Source organism: Ascaphus truei, chromosome 3 (assembly GCF_040206685.1).
Source record: "Ascaphus truei isolate aAscTru1 chromosome 3, aAscTru1.hap1, whole genome shotgun sequence".
Taxonomy (NCBI): domain Eukaryota; kingdom Metazoa; phylum Chordata; class Amphibia; order Anura; family Ascaphidae; genus Ascaphus; species Ascaphus truei.
In genome coordinates this window covers 30,868,291-30,883,985 of record NC_134485.1, presented here as the reverse complement: position 1 = coordinate 30,883,985, position 15,695 = coordinate 30,868,291, and the positions used below count along the sequence as shown (strand labels likewise).

At 41.3% G+C, this 15,695-nt stretch overlaps 1 protein-coding gene across 6 annotated transcripts in view; it reads right to left on the bottom strand.

Annotated features, from left to right (window-relative positions):
* The window catches only part of GRIK1 (glutamate ionotropic receptor kainate type subunit 1), a 376,065-nt gene that overhangs the window by 158,086 nt on the left and 202,284 nt on the right, over positions 1 to 15,695 (bottom strand). For all 6 annotated transcript variants that reach the window (XM_075593906.1, XM_075593909.1, XM_075593911.1 and 3 more), the window contains one exon: positions 1,880 to 2,061. In XM_075593906.1, the coding sequence (XP_075450021.1) occupies positions 1,880 to 2,061 (182 nt within the window). The remainder of the gene's footprint in view (positions 1 to 1,879; positions 2,062 to 15,695) is intronic.

Below are 15,695 nucleotides of genomic sequence, written 5' to 3'. Positions count from 1 at the left end.
AGATGTCACCCACCAATGGGTAACACCAGCATAGTAATGATACAGTGTGTGCTTATTCTAGCAAAATCTCACAGTTGCATAACTAAAACAATAATACAGGAGCATATTCCATTGGAGGCAAATTTGATTATTTTTTTGGAATTAGATAAATATTCTTTAAACCAGTTTTGTAATCTGGAGATTTTAACACATACTGTAGGCCCTAGAAATGTTGGCAAACATTATTACTTAATTTAATGGTGGGTTTACTGCCCTTGCACAGCATCTGCCTTATCTGGAATTTCCCCTGTCCACCTCCTATGAGAACGAAGCCTGAGCCGCTGATTGAGCCGGCTGTGCTGAAGCAGGGATATCCTAAAAACCTGACCTGTTGGGGGCCCTTGAACTGGAGTTGCCCACGCCTGATCTCAGCCTTGTCTTGGAGGAGACTTTTGCTAGTAAGGGGTTACTGGGTTAATTATTATTATTTGATGTGTTTCAATTATTGTTATTTACTCCTCTTCCCCAGGCTATTGTAACGGTGTCTGTAACCAGGGCCAGCTGGGATGTTTGCGGGGCTCAGTGCCAGGACATGTGCAGGGCCTCGGCTTTAACCTTCTCCGGTGGAATCATCTGGTGGCCTCTCCTCCTTCCGGCATTTCCCCCTGCATGGTCCAGTCATCATGGCTCCGCGGCATCAAAAGGCGTCACGTTGCCATGAGAATGGGATGTCACATGACGTCACGGTGCCATGCGGCGTGCCGTTGTCCTGGCATTGAGACGCCATTGGACATCGCGGAGCAATGATGATGGGACCATGCAGGAGGAGATGGAGAAGGTAAGAGTGTTACAGAGGCCCCGCGCTCTCCCTCCGGCGATCAGTTTAATAGTCATGGGGAAGAGTGCGGGGCCTCTGTAACCACAGAGCTCGGTGCAGCGGCACTGACGGCGCTGCCGTCAAGCCAGCCTTCTTTCTAACATATGTACAGTATATGTAGAGTCCATTATATACATTTGTAAGTAATCCATAGTGCCTGACTGTAGTTGGAGATGTGCAAACTTTTCACCTGACTTTGCAAATATGGTGACAATTACCCTTTATTGCAAACAAGGGAGACGGTCAAACGTTGCTTATATACAACCCCAACACACACCTTTAAACAACACGTGGAGAGGTACCTGTGCACAAAACGTAACACTTCTGAGATCCCTTGAAAATTTAATAATTGGGATATTAAAAGTATATCTACATTATTTAAATTAGCATATTTACAAGTTCTCAAGTGTGTTCAGTTTTGGGCACATGTATCTCTCCACATGATGTTTAGAGGCCTTTTTGAAGAGGTATACAGTATAAATAACTCAGGGCTCCATCTCTGTCTCTCAAAGTTCAATCAAACTGTAAGCAAAATGAACATCAAACTATAATCAAAATGAACATCTCTAGTAATAGGAGATCTGTAGTTTCTAATATCTCAGGTTATTGCTATTTATTGAAAAGCATGAGCGTACCTCAATTTGTGATAACAAAAACACATTAACATAGAAATATATATAAAATGCACTAAAAAGAAAAAATGTGTGACAGTATAAAAACATTTGTGTTGTATTTCCAGTTGATAAGATGCCTTTTAAACGGAAATGCTTGTTTCCAATATTAAAAGCAAAATGTCGACTTGTAATGGAGTTGTAAAGTGATATCAGGGATTGTATTTATGTCAAGGAATACTTAACCATTTATTGAATTATTAAACATAGGGCAAGAGGATAGAAAAAGTGGCTCTGTGTTCTACCCTTGATTTGATATGAGTAAGCAGAACTGCCACTTTGAAACATGCAAGCAGACTTCTATTCAGAATGCCATAGATAAGATTTAAAAGCAACAAAGTAACTAGTCTACCTGTTTGAGGATCTCTGCTGCGGTTTCATGCGAGCAATCAAATATCACGTAAAATTCCTTGGCTTTCTTCATTTCTTTGAGCAAAGGCCGGGCATCTTTATTTCCTGAGGGTAATTGGCGGATTTTGATTTTGATGTTGTATCTTGATGGGGCTTTGATGAGTTCTTGCAAGCGAATTAAACCTAGGGGGAAAAAAAACTCACTTAGTTCAACAGATAATAAAAAAATATTTCACTTAAGTGCTGTAGTATTCCAATTTACAATATTTTTTGTAGTAAAGTACTGCACGCTGTTTAATTTACATGCAGATGTTGAAATTTAAAGCAAGTGTATCATACCTATGTAACGAATTTTCTGGTCTGGCCTGACCCACCCAATCTCACATTGGCCCCTGCGGTCTAACCAGTCCCCATTACATGGTAGTGTCTGGTCTTGCACCTGTTGGCAACAGGACTCCTGAGTCTCCCGCATGATGTTGTGTGGGGATTGTCAACCCAGACAGGCAGCTGAGGTAGTGTGCGTGAGTCCTACCTATATCCAGTGCAGCGCCTCCACCTCATCAGGATCCCTGTAACCGCATGGGGATGATTCTGATGAGGAACTCCTCCGTGGTGCCATCATATGTAGAGTAAGTTTGGACTCACACATGAAGATGTCGTTGATCAAGGTTGACTTTATTGTGGCTTACGGTGAGGGCCAACTGCCCCTTACAGTGATTTTCTCTTAGCCACAAATCTTGCTGTGTTATCCTTTCAAAGGTACGCCCTCCCAATAGAGTGGGATCCCCTCTCCCCTCAGGGAGATCACCCCTGTGCCAGGTCCCTGGACACAGAATGGCTTGGTCAGCTAGATGTTACTTAACATAACATAGGGCCACTAGTTAAAGCACTAGTGTGCCAAAGATTCCCAAGTCTCAACGCAGACTTGCTCCTTACTCCAACACACTAACTTTGAGCAGTGCTGTGCCTTATATCCCTCAGGGGGCAGGCACATCTCTGATGTCACTAACGGTGGACTCAGAGTATGTAGCCACTCCCATCCATACATAGGGCACCTCAACAGGGTGTGAGGGCAAACCTCCATGATTACTGCTGGCATCCCTGTAACTTACCAGGCTTACTGCCAGCAGGAGAGAAAACTGCAGACCATTTTACAGCATGGCTACACCTACAATTACAATGTCGTGGAGCATAATGTGTTTCCTTTTTATTATATTTAGTTGGCTTGTCCATGGAGGATATCCGTCCCCATAAAGTTTAGCTCAATTTGTTATTTGTGCAGAGGTTCTCAAGACCCCAACACCTCTGTGTTATGCCACCTGAGACCTGGGGGATTGATGGTGCAATGAAAAAAGGAAGTTACAGCATACCACCGGTATTTACAGTTACTGTAGGACAAATCGCACCACAATTCAATTTAATGGCAGTATTTGAGCAGAACAATCATGGTGTTATCAGCCGCCTTGCATAAGGCCTTTAAACGTTGATACATCCTATTAAAATACAGCGGAGGGCAGCTTCTCCCCTAACTTTTTGGAAGACCGCTCCCCAAACTGTTCACTGACATGAATGGAGCAAATGCAATTTAAAGCCCTCTGATACATTAACGGAAACGTAACACAAAAGAAATATTTTAGGGTGATCTTAATGCCATAATTCCAATTTGCGGCCTGTCAAGTAAGATTAACACGATCTTAACACTGCCCTACTAAACACAGTCTGTCCTCATATAAAAATATTGTAATCTATGTTTGTATAAGTTCAAACAAATCTCTAAAGATGCAGATCTCTTGGGCTCAAAATGAACTAAATGACAGATTTCAGGGGGTAAACCTGCCAAAGTCTATTTGTACAAAAATCAAAGACCAAAGTACTGTATTTTCGTCAACATTGAAGCACAGAAGTTTGTTTCCTTGTCCAACCCTTCCCATTTATGTTCTAATCACTGTGTGTGGAATAGAGACTTGACAGGCAAATAGCTGCCCACTCATCCCCTTCTCTTGCTGGTACGATTGGCCTAAGGCCTGGGGAGGGAGGGGGGGGGGGGAGAACACAAGGTTGACACACTGCAGAAAGTTTGCCATGAAATTAAAACCTTTCTAAATTTCTAAAGATACCAAATACAACCTGTTTCCTTTTGGCTTTTTAAATTAAATGGTGATACTGCCAATCCCAGTGTGACGGAGCAACCCTTCCAAGTCAATGGCACTTTCGCTGTGATTGCATTGGAATCAGTTGAACCACACATTAATATATAAGGCCCTAAGTAACTTCCTCTCTGGCAACTGCAAATGTGAAGGATAGAGTGAGTGGTCACAGTTTTCAACTCGCACCGTTTAGGATTCCAGGGAATAGTAGTCATTTTCTTTGTATTTAGGAATGCTGCAGTACAAATATCAGAATACATGTGTTTGAAAGTAAAAAAAATAGCGTGGCCTATGAATCTATGAACCTATGTATGTGTAGCCAGGTCCCACATACCGGCCGGACCGGGTTGTTAGGGACGCTGCGGGGAGGTTGCGGCCGCGCGAGTGTGTCGCCAGAGATCCGCGGGTTAGACACGATCAGGGTGCTGCCATATTAAGGACCTTCGCACATGCGCAGTGAGCTTCCAAATTGCGACGGCCATGTTGGCACACTTTGCGCATGCGCATTGAGGCAGTAGTTGCGGCGGCCATTACCTTAAGCTCTGCAGGGGAACTACAAGTCCCAGAAGCCTCAGGGGCTGCATACCACATGTTGCCAGGCAGCCAATAGGGCTAAAGAAATCCCGACCAGGAGAGATAGGCGTTTGGCGCAAACAGAGGGACTACGCCAGTGGGAAGTGGGACCTCAACAGAGCAGGTAGTGTCCAGGGAGCAGTGCTCCCCTGGACTAGGCCAGATCTCCCCCCTTAGTCCATAGTTAGGCCCCGACTCACAATAGATTGTGGCTGCTACAGGGAAAGCCCATAGCTAGGGACCTTTCCCCACTAGCTGCTCAGAGTCAGTGTATAGCACCGGTGAGACGCCCAACGCTGTGATTGCGGCCTGTGGTCTGGAACCAGACCACCTTCATTATAAGAGATTATTTATGGTGATACCATCCAGCGGGAGTTCACCCCACATGAAGGCGGACGCCATCGCTGACGATGACAACATTCAATCAGATGGATCCCCTTTGTAAATCTGCAGTACTCGGGTGCTGGAGCACCGGGCAGGTACCTCAACAAGTGCACCAACATTCCACGGAATAGCGCTATCTCCTACACTTTGACATTGGGGGAAAAGGACATTAGTGTATTGGTGCCAAGCACCCTATGTACTTTGGGGACACTCACTGGTGGTACTAGGTTGGGCATATTATTCTGTGTGGTACAGGGTACTGTTTCTTGTGTGTGTTCAGTAAAAGTTGTTATTATATACCCGAGTGTGTGTATTACTGGTATTGTTCCTGTGAGGGGCTTATCCCACCACGTTGGGATCCCTCACAGGTGGAGGCGCTGCACCGAGATGAACGAGATAGCACCCCAGGCTCCCAGTGGCGGAGGCTCAGGCCTCCTGGTAGCCAACAGGTAATAGCGGTACTAGTAGTTCCTTTCCAGACTTGGGGGGAAAGGGGGCTACATATGTATTGAGGACACTTTGCTTCACTTGTACCCTACAGTATTTGCACATGCTTTCAATTTGACGTTTGTCACTAGGAGACATGATGCAAATGTTGTAATTGAATGCATTAAATCCTGAACATATGGAATCATTTTTTCCCCTTCAATCACACTCTTGTGTCACATATATCTGTGTAAAAACCTCCATGAAATCTATTAACAAGCTTTTTTGTTACAACAGCAAGCATGAAATTGTGCCGTCTGTCAAAAAGTGCTGCTTCACGCATTGATAGACTCCACATGTACTAATTTGCTGTGAAATGTGAAGAAAGGGGAGAAAGCTTTAAACAGATCGATTGATATAGAAAGAAAAGGAAGGCAAGGGAGGGGCAGAAGTGAAGAGAGAGAAAGAAAAAATGCAATGTAGAGGGAAGGGGCGGAAACAGAGACAGATACTATAGAACGCAATGAATGTAAGATCATCTGTGTGTTGGGTTATTGAGAATAGGTGGGCAATTGACACATACAATAGATATCAAAGCCCTGCAGTTGGTGCAAAATGCCACTGCCGGTCTTATAGCAGGCAAGCAAGGAGAGACCACATCTCGCCTATGTTACAGGAATCTGCACTGACTCCTGGTGAAGCAAAGGGTTCATTTTAAGATGTTGACCCTTACCTTTAAGGCTATCCATCGACTACCCCCCCCCCCCCATAACTTCAGAATTGCCTGTTCAGTATCACCCACAATCGGGCTTAGATCTGCTACCGCTCCTGAACTGATTGAGCCTCGGTTTAAAGTCAATAAAGCGGTGGGAGAGCTTTTACAAGAGCTGCGCTGATTGTGGAATAAGCTCCCTGCGGCTTTAAGAAAGAAGGAAGTTTTGTTTCCTTTCAGAAAGGAATTGTTAACCTTCCTTTTTACACAAAACATTGCAAACAGACCCTAATACTCTGGCCGCCAGCTTTCCTGCTCCCATTCGAGTGTCCTGCCCATTCTTGTTCTTGCTCGTCGTTCCCCTGTATGTTTTCGGTAGGTCCCAGTAGTAGGTCTGGGATGGGTGTCCTCCCTGAGTTCCTACACGCCCTCTAGTACTGAGTTTCTTGGTGAGCAGTGCGTTCGAAAAAAAGTGTGTGTGTCCCGAGCACATGTATTTTAAGGGAAACTTCTGTTTTGTCACAGAAATTGTATTTGTGATGGTGATGTTTTTAATTAAAAATCAAAAACACAATTTCAGTGGCAAAACACAAAGAAGTTTGACTTAGAACGCGTTTGCGTGGTACACACCCCCTGTTTTACCTATTTGCACTTCTATATGTATAGTAACTGTGCATTCCTTGTGTGTGTCTCCATCTGTGTGTGTCTCCATCTGTGTGTGCTTCTCTGTGTGTGTGCGCGTCTCTGTGTGTGTGCGTGTGTCTGTATGTGTGTGTCTGTGTGTCTGTCTGTATGTGTGTGTCTGTGTGACTGTGACTTTCTCTGTGTGGGTGTGTCTCTGTGTGGGTGTGAGTGAGTGTGTGTCTGTGTCTGTGTGCTGCGCATGTACATGTGCTGCATGCGCGCAGCATCGGCAGCTGCTGCGCAGGCGTGCCGTGGGTCAGGGGGGCCCGGGTGGCCGGGCCCCCTGCGCGGCCGGGCGCCAGTTAATTTAAAAAAAAAACCTATGGGATATGTTGAAGGATATTCAGCCATAGATTCATGGTACTGTTATATTGCAGTTCCTAGACCACTATTTCTACTTGTCTGACCATTAAATAATTGATTCCTTGTTTAAAATAGTCATGTAACATATCTGTGTTATTTTATTAAATGTTCTCACTTTAGACTGATACAAATTGTTATAGTTTTATGGAACACAAATTATAGTGACATTATATATTTAAGGAATGGCACAATGAAATGAGGTGTAGCTTTACTGCACCATAAATAATGATTCCTGTCGGCCGTGATCAATGCAGATATTTTCTACACTGCTTGAAAGGCTTAGAATTAATATTGCCCTTTAGTGTATGACCATAGATTGTCAACCAAGATAGTATTAATCAATACGCTTTACACATAGCGCCAATGAGAAAGAGAAAAAGATCCTCATTTTGATATGGTAGAGAAACACACTGAAAAACGAACGCAATGTTTTCTCGGGTACCACTAATAACATTTTTGGATGGAGTTCAAGTAATTACATCATCCACTTGAGATCCAGAAACAAGCATATTGCAAACTGATAAATGCAGGCACTAGTGGAAACTATATACTTAAATAATTATTGTTTCTAACCATAATATATTAAATGAAATGCAAAAACAATATTCTCCATTAAACACACAGAGCAATTATAGGAAAAGAAATAGCAAACAATTTGCTTTCTTATGTGTTTTTTTGTCCCACTTGTCAAATATAACTGCCTTTCGTATCTAATACAAATTGTTGAAATGCAACAATGTATTTAGTTTTTCTTCTTAATTGCTGTACTAATTATGTTTCTAATTCAACTAAACCGTATTAATCATTCTTCTTGATGTAAAATATTTAAATTGGATTTCTGCAGAATAAAGTTGTTGTTTTTTTTACCTGTGCAATAAGGCATTTCATAATTCATTTTTTGTATCCCTTTTGGTTTAGGGGAAAATAGTATGTAATATAAAGAAAATAGTAGAATAGTTGTCTTGTGTAATTACTGACACATTAACTGCTGTGATGGGGTTTAATTTAGGGTAAAAATTACCATTTCAGAAGAGTCTTAAAGAATATAAATATCTAAACCAAGTCTGTGAGATAATGGTATTTGTCTCATATATTCAGTATTGTGTCTCACTTTTCTTGTGCTGATGAGTAACTTTGTACTGTATAATAATGTATGTGACTGCATGCTTTGTATAGTGGAAACTTGTCCATAGCCATAGTCAGTTTGGCAAAAATTTAGACCAGCCAGAAAGATCATTTTCTAAAAGCTCTACATTTTTACCTAAATATTTACCCCCCCAAAGTACTTTAAATCCCTATCATTTATAACATATGCTGTACACCAGTGGGGGGCCAACCCCAGTCCTCATCAGGTTGGATTTTAAGGATATCCCTGCTATAGCACAGGTGGCTCAATCAGCACAGTGTGATCACTCAGGGTTGATCACATGGTTTGCGAATTTGCTGAAGGTGCGTGGCTGTGTAGTACCGCCTACCCTTTGGCTTTAAGGGGATAAAGCAGCAATCGCCCCATGGATGTTCCTTTTTTTGTATGCTGAATCAGAATCAGGGGCTTGGCCAAAGCGAAACTGTTCTATGCCTATCCCAGAGGAGCCTCAAGTTCCCGAAAGATCTCCCTTTTTATGTGCCGATAAAATAAAAAGTAAAATACAACACAGACGTCTATAAAATGTACAATGTCATGTTCTGACGACATTGTGGATGGCTATTGGCCCGTTGGAGTGAGGTTTGGATAGCGACCATATTGTTTCCCAAAATGGACCAGAAACACCGGCACATAAAAGGTTAATATATGAGAATTAGGCCATTCCAGGGACCCCTTTGCTCAAATTCTGTAAAAAAATAAACAAATAAAAATGGGAGTAGCAGGAGTGCTACTTTAAAGAGACAAATCCAAAGAAGAGTCAGAGAAGACCAGGGAAAGTTGTTGAACAAAGGCTGGCATCAGCTCTCTGTGGCTTCATTCCTGCCTTTGCTTTAAAGATGAATATTATTAGCCCTGTCCTCTTAGGATTATCACTTAAATAATACCCTAATGCTAACCATAACAGCAACAGATTGCACTGGTTTAGGTGTCTGAACATTATGAAAAGGACTGTGGTCCCAATTCAGCTGTGAGGCTGGTTCCCAGGGCTAGAGAAGAATTCAACTCCTTTCAAATGAATGGGGCTAACATCTTTTCCAAGCACATGGAAGCAACTTGAAAGCATCTTGAATAAAGGGTTTCGCTGAAGCCCTCTTAAAACATAGTTTATTTTTTATTTTTATAACTTTCATTTAAAATATACAGTGGCGACACTGTTTATTCTAATACGGCTAGAGCCTCAAGCCGCGAGGTTTCCCGGCTTTTGCATTGAATTCCCTCGGCGTGCCGCGCGTCACCGATACGCGGTCACGCTTCATCGGGAGTGTGCGCGCATGTCGCGCGTGCCCAGGTCTCCCCGAGGAAGCCCTGGGTTGCTCCTAATGTGGGGGGTGGCGGTGGGGGGCTCCAGGGGACCCAGAGAGGGGAGGGGGAAGCCCCGATCGGAGGACCGATCCTCCAAGGCTCCGGCGCGCGCACGGGACACCTCGGCGCGCGCCCGGTATCTGTCGCGGCCGAGACCGGGTAAATGTTAGAGTAAACTCGGCCGCGACAGTATATCCATGTAATTATAGCTTTGGAATTCTAGCACAATGTTTTCTTCATTTAATTATAAACCTCACTTTTTTCCCATAATGAAAACATTTAGAAATAAAAATAGCATCAGTTACTGCATCCAATGTTTAATGGGGACCAGGGGATAATGGTTAACACAGAGAGACAGAGCGAGAGTGATGTGGGATTGATACCTGACCATGAATATGTTGGGGCTGCTAATTCTAGCTTCTGACGCTTTGACCCAGTTGACTTCCATCTCCCATACCAGTTTTTAATGATGTCCTGTGAAGATCTGCCATTTGTTACTGATTTTTAAGCACACTACATTGTCGATTCCACATGCAAATGTTACAGATTGATGACAGAATTGGGACTTCTTACATACAAAGATTAAATCCAATCAAGCCAAGAGGTCTGGAAAGATCTATTAAAATGGGATAAATTACTTCCTGCACTTGACTACTCTGATTGTATATTTCATGGCAAAAGGAAACCCATGAGACTCTCTTCAAAAATCTATAATAGAAGAAACATAACATTCAGTCCTATCGTGAAGACTGGCAATCCCAGGCAGACTGGGTTTCTAGCATTGGCTATTGCATAGTACTAGCAAATACATGCCTTTAGTTTCAATTCAAATGGGATAATGGTTAATTATCCCTAAAACGTGGCTTGGCTGGGTTCCCTGAAAGTAGTGTTGAAAACCACTGATCTAAAATCAAAGTATTTGGTTGTTTGTTTTTGGGAATATTTTAGGTGCAGATGGAGTGGATTTATTTGCATGTTGGATTCAAACATAGATCAAGAGTTAAACAATAATACATTATATATAAGGACTGTTATTCTAAACCAATATGGCCTAGCAGTATAGTTTCGGTAAATGATCTACATCTCTTTAAATTAAGAGCCACACAACTGCATTTTCAAGAAGGAACTTAACATTTAGACCAAGGAAATTATTTGAGCAACTTTAATAATGTCCCACTTTGTCTCAAACTGGATATCAATGGGAGGCACATAGAACAATCTATTCGTAACCCATTGGAGACACAAGGCTGTACTTTAGGAATTATTATTTAGTAAATATACAGTAATTGTCTAAACACAAACATGATCACCCAGAAAAACAAATCTATTTTGGGTTAAAGTAAAGGATAACTACAAACAACAAAACAATAATAATAACATAATTTCATATACTGTAGCACTTTTTCTCCCGATGGATCTCACATACACAGTCTAGTGCGCGTTTCGCAGCACAGACATTTTTTCTGACTTGCCCAGATGATCTTACAATCTATGATGTTGATGCCTGCGGCACAGGGAGATAAAGTGACTTGCCCAAGGTCACAGAGGAGCTGACACAAGGAATTGAACCAGGTTCCTCTGATTCAAACTCTGTGACATTGTTTACAGAGTCGGTGCCTTTATTCACTCAGCATCTCCTTAATGGGATGTTGCTTATGAGAAATGGGAATAGAATAAATTCAAATGCATGAGATGCAACTTGAAAATTTTGTACTTTTTAAAAGAACATAATTATGCAAATAGGTTTCCTCTAAGTTAACAAGTAAACATTCACAATAGAAGTGATTTTGCTCTCATCCTGTTCTAGACTGCCTTATTGCAATTTGTAATATATGCACTATGATACACAACGATGTAGCTACTGATTGAGCTAGTCTGTAGCATACATGAAGACCAACCTCAAGAAGGGACTGGTCATTTAGGCAAACACATAACCCTATGTAACCTGTTAAAAATGACAGGGACATCTTTTGTTGATGCCTGATTTCTATCTCCTGGGAAATACATTTTTCCCAGGCCTGAATATGTGCATTTTGTTTCACTGACATGACCTTTACTTATTATTTATTTATTTTATTTCTTTACATCTACATGTACACCTTTACATCTTTTATTGTCATATTTCTAGACCAGCCTACTTCAATAACCAACTTTCCCATGTTTTTTGTAAATATGTATATACAGTATATATAACTAATGCAGAATGGTGTCATACCTATTTTTGTAGATAACTAAATATAAATCTATCCTCCAACATTCTGGGAAACCACCCTGTACATTGTAAGAGAGACAAAAGCTAGAAAATACAACCCCACCGTTCTTATGAACACTATTTTATCTCGAAGCCTAACATTCCAAGGACATTTGAAATGTCTTGCTGTACATTCATTCTCAGGAAAAAAAAAACATCCTTCTGCACTAAAATCATTGCTTAGGAAAGGCATGCAAATTTAGAGTTCATCAATAAATACAAAAACAGAGATTTACAAGCAGAGAAATGGTAGATGCCAAATGAGTTAAAGGAGTGCTTATATTATTTTTTCTTTAATATTTAGAAGTAAGTAAAGTAAAGCACTGGGTGATGGTGACTGCGATAGCTCTAATCTCTACTTAATGTTTAAGAATTTTTGGGAAAGTCTTCTATATTTACTACATTGCATTTCCTGTATGGCATTCAAGAGTACGTTGGACCTTGCAGGGGGAGATGATGCTGGGAGATGACGCCAGATGCTGCAGCCGGTAAGAGAAATAAATATATAAATAAGATAAATAAATGTATAAATGTTTATTGCAAAATAATTCTCAGGTTTAGCCTTCAATAGAAGGTGGCAACCCTGGCTCCTGGTCAGCAGTCGACTTTGTGAAGATTATTTTTAAGAGACGTTCAGGGAGTCTCTCTTGTGCCTAAGAAAACTTCAGTAGAGTCCAAGGGTCTTACACAATGTAGTCCGAAAAACTGCAGAAACCACGTTCCCCTAATTTAATATAAGTTGGATAGAGCCCCAAAGCAGTCACAGATTTTTTTTTTATTTCTCTCCGAATTCAAGATCGATATTGAATTGAGCTCTCTTCACAAAAATAAGTATTCAGCATGTATTCAATAAACTTAAAAGAGTGGTTTTCAGTTAAAAGAAATCTGAAAATGTTCCAAAACGTCTTAGCTGGATCGCCTAGATCAAATAGCAAAACATCTAAAGAGAACAGAGAAGCAGCTAAAATAGCTGGCAATCATTGAAAATAACTATGAAAAGGGTGCTTGACCCGTGAACAAGGAGAATCACTGGTGATTATAATTTTACTTATAGAGGGGCTTGTAGAAACCCCCTCAGCAGGATATGTAAGTGATCCCAAAAAGGAATATCACTAATAAGTAAGAATACAGAAATTAAGTTCAAATATATTTGATAGACATCACAGAGATTCCTCTGTCTGGTAGGAAATATCTATGCAAAACTTTGGAGAGAACAGAAAGACACAAACTGCAACAGAGACATATACAAATACATTTAGGTGCAGAGTAATGGAGGTTGCCCTTACAGGGCTATCGCTTTATATAGGGAAATGCCAGGATACAGATAGACATTAATCACAATCCTTGCAGAAAGTCAGTGCCAAGGGAGCAAACTAAACCGAAGCAATAGCTGTGACATCTAAATGGGAAATCAGGCACTGAAAAAATATCAGCATGCAGCATCCTCACTTGTAGAAGAGTAATACAGGAAGTTTGTAGAAGTTGAGTAAATTCGAGTGGGGGCATGTAAAGACTTGGTAGTTAGGCTCCCTCATGTCAGAGAGATATCTCAGGAGCAGCACCACTGTGCCAAATGCCCATTAGTATTTAGCAGTATCAGTCATAAGCATAAAGGCATATCTGGTGTGTACAACAAAAGACAGGGGTGCCCGATGCTACATCCAATTGACAAAACATATAAAGTAATAAGTGTAAAGTTTGAATACTTCAATAATAATAATATTTACTTGGTTATTTAGTTAAACCCTTTGGCCAAAGCGTCATAAGCCTGCATACCACGTCAAGGTAAACCAAAATTAATGCAGGTCCCACACTACCCTTCCCTTTACCTCTGTACGAGGGCAAAGAATCATAGTACAGTAGATCTGTTCTATGCAGCAGAGTGAAAAGAACTCCCAAGTTAAAGATGTGGTTGGTGTGGGAGTTTGAGCTAGCTGGGAATGTGTGTTAATCAATATCTGGTGTGTAATGCCTCCACACCCACCCCAAGTGCTAGCACGGTACGGGTATCAAGTTGCAGCATCGTCACTTGTGGATAGGTATCAAACAAAGCCAATAGAAAGTCCAATGCAGAAAGGAATAGGGTCATGTAATGCTTCAGTGGCTGGATCCCTTTCGTGTTGGAGAGATGCCTATGGAACAGCACCTTAATGCTGAATGCCTCTGTATAATACCACAATGAGTGCTTTGGGACTGGCAAATGTATGCTTCAATCCAGGGTATTACCAATGTCCGAAAAACAGGTAACTACATTCACGAACGATGATGCTGCAACCTGAAACCTTACCAGGATCAGTCATGGCGGAGTTTAAACACACCAACTACACTCTGGATTCTTCATCTGATACACTTTGGGACTTATATCTTGATAAAGGCCAACATTAGGACCGAAACGTTGATCAATTTTTGTATGTCTCAGAAAGCCAATTACTCCTATGTTGCTGTTCCCTTACGGTGTGTGATTGCCCTCGTTCTCAGCTATATATGTCTGTGTATACATATACACACCGGCACCCCCAATAGGAGGTGTGTATCTCAGAAAGCAAGGGGTACCCAGAGCTGAAATTAATGGAGTTCAGCTCCAGAGGCTCCCTGCTTCAAACCTATTAACAATTTTTTTTTAAACGGGGACATTTTAAACTCCTATTATGGATCGTCCTTTTTTGTGACTGATCTGTGGCTATCCCCAGGCCAAAGGAACTTCCCGATTCAGGGCAGATTCAAATCCGCCCCCAAAATCTCCCATCTCTAGGTTTAACAATATTGTGAGAGCTTGTATACCTTGCTAAAGTCGAAACGTACTTGCTAACATGCCGGCATGGCAAGTAAGGCCTCAACCCCCAAATATTGAACACTGAAAAGCAATGGTCCTCTTTCTTCAAAGACTGGTTGTCCCCGGACTTGACAGCACTCAGGAAGAAGGCATGAAGGCAGAGTGTGCTAAGAATCCCCGGAGGTTAAACAAAAGCTGTCAAACTTCTGGCAACCTACAACTGCCGGACTCTCTCCAGTGATGCAGCACTACAAGTACTACTAGTACTGAAAGACTAACTTGAATAGAATAGATAGTTACATAGTAGATAAGGTTAAAAAAAGACATGCGTCCATCAAGTTCAACCTATGCTAAATTTAGACGACAGATACTTTATCCTACATCCATATTTATAGTATATAGATCCAGAGGAAGGCAAACAAAACCCCCCAGTGACAGATCATCCAATGATATCTCATAAGGGGAAAAATAAATTCCTTCCTGACTCCAAGAATTGCCAATCGGATTATTCCCTGGATCACCAGCCTTCCCATGTTTACTTATTTGGTATATCACTGTACACCTTTCCTTTCTAAAAAGATGTCCAACTTTTTTTTAAACAAATCTATTGTATCTGCCATCAGTCTCCATGGTTAATGAATTCCACATTTTAACTGCCCTTACTGTAAAGAACCCTTTCCTTTGTTGCTGGTGAAATCTCCTTTCCTCCAACCTTAAGGGATGCCCCCGAGTCCTTTGTACTGCCCTTGGGATGAATAGTTCATTTGAAAGCTCCTTGTATGTCCCCAAATATATTTGTATATAGTTATCATATCCCCTTTTAGACACCTCTTTTCTAAATAAATCAAATTTAGTTAGCGTCTCCTCATAAGAGATTGTCCATCCCAGAAAAGAAAATGCACACAGTGCCCCAGGGATCAGTATTAAAAATATAACGATTTTAATATCTGGTCAAATGACCACATATATATTATCCAGTAACTGAATAACGTAATTACAAAAACAATAAAAAAACAATGTAAATGAAAACACAATATAACAATTACATAAAATAC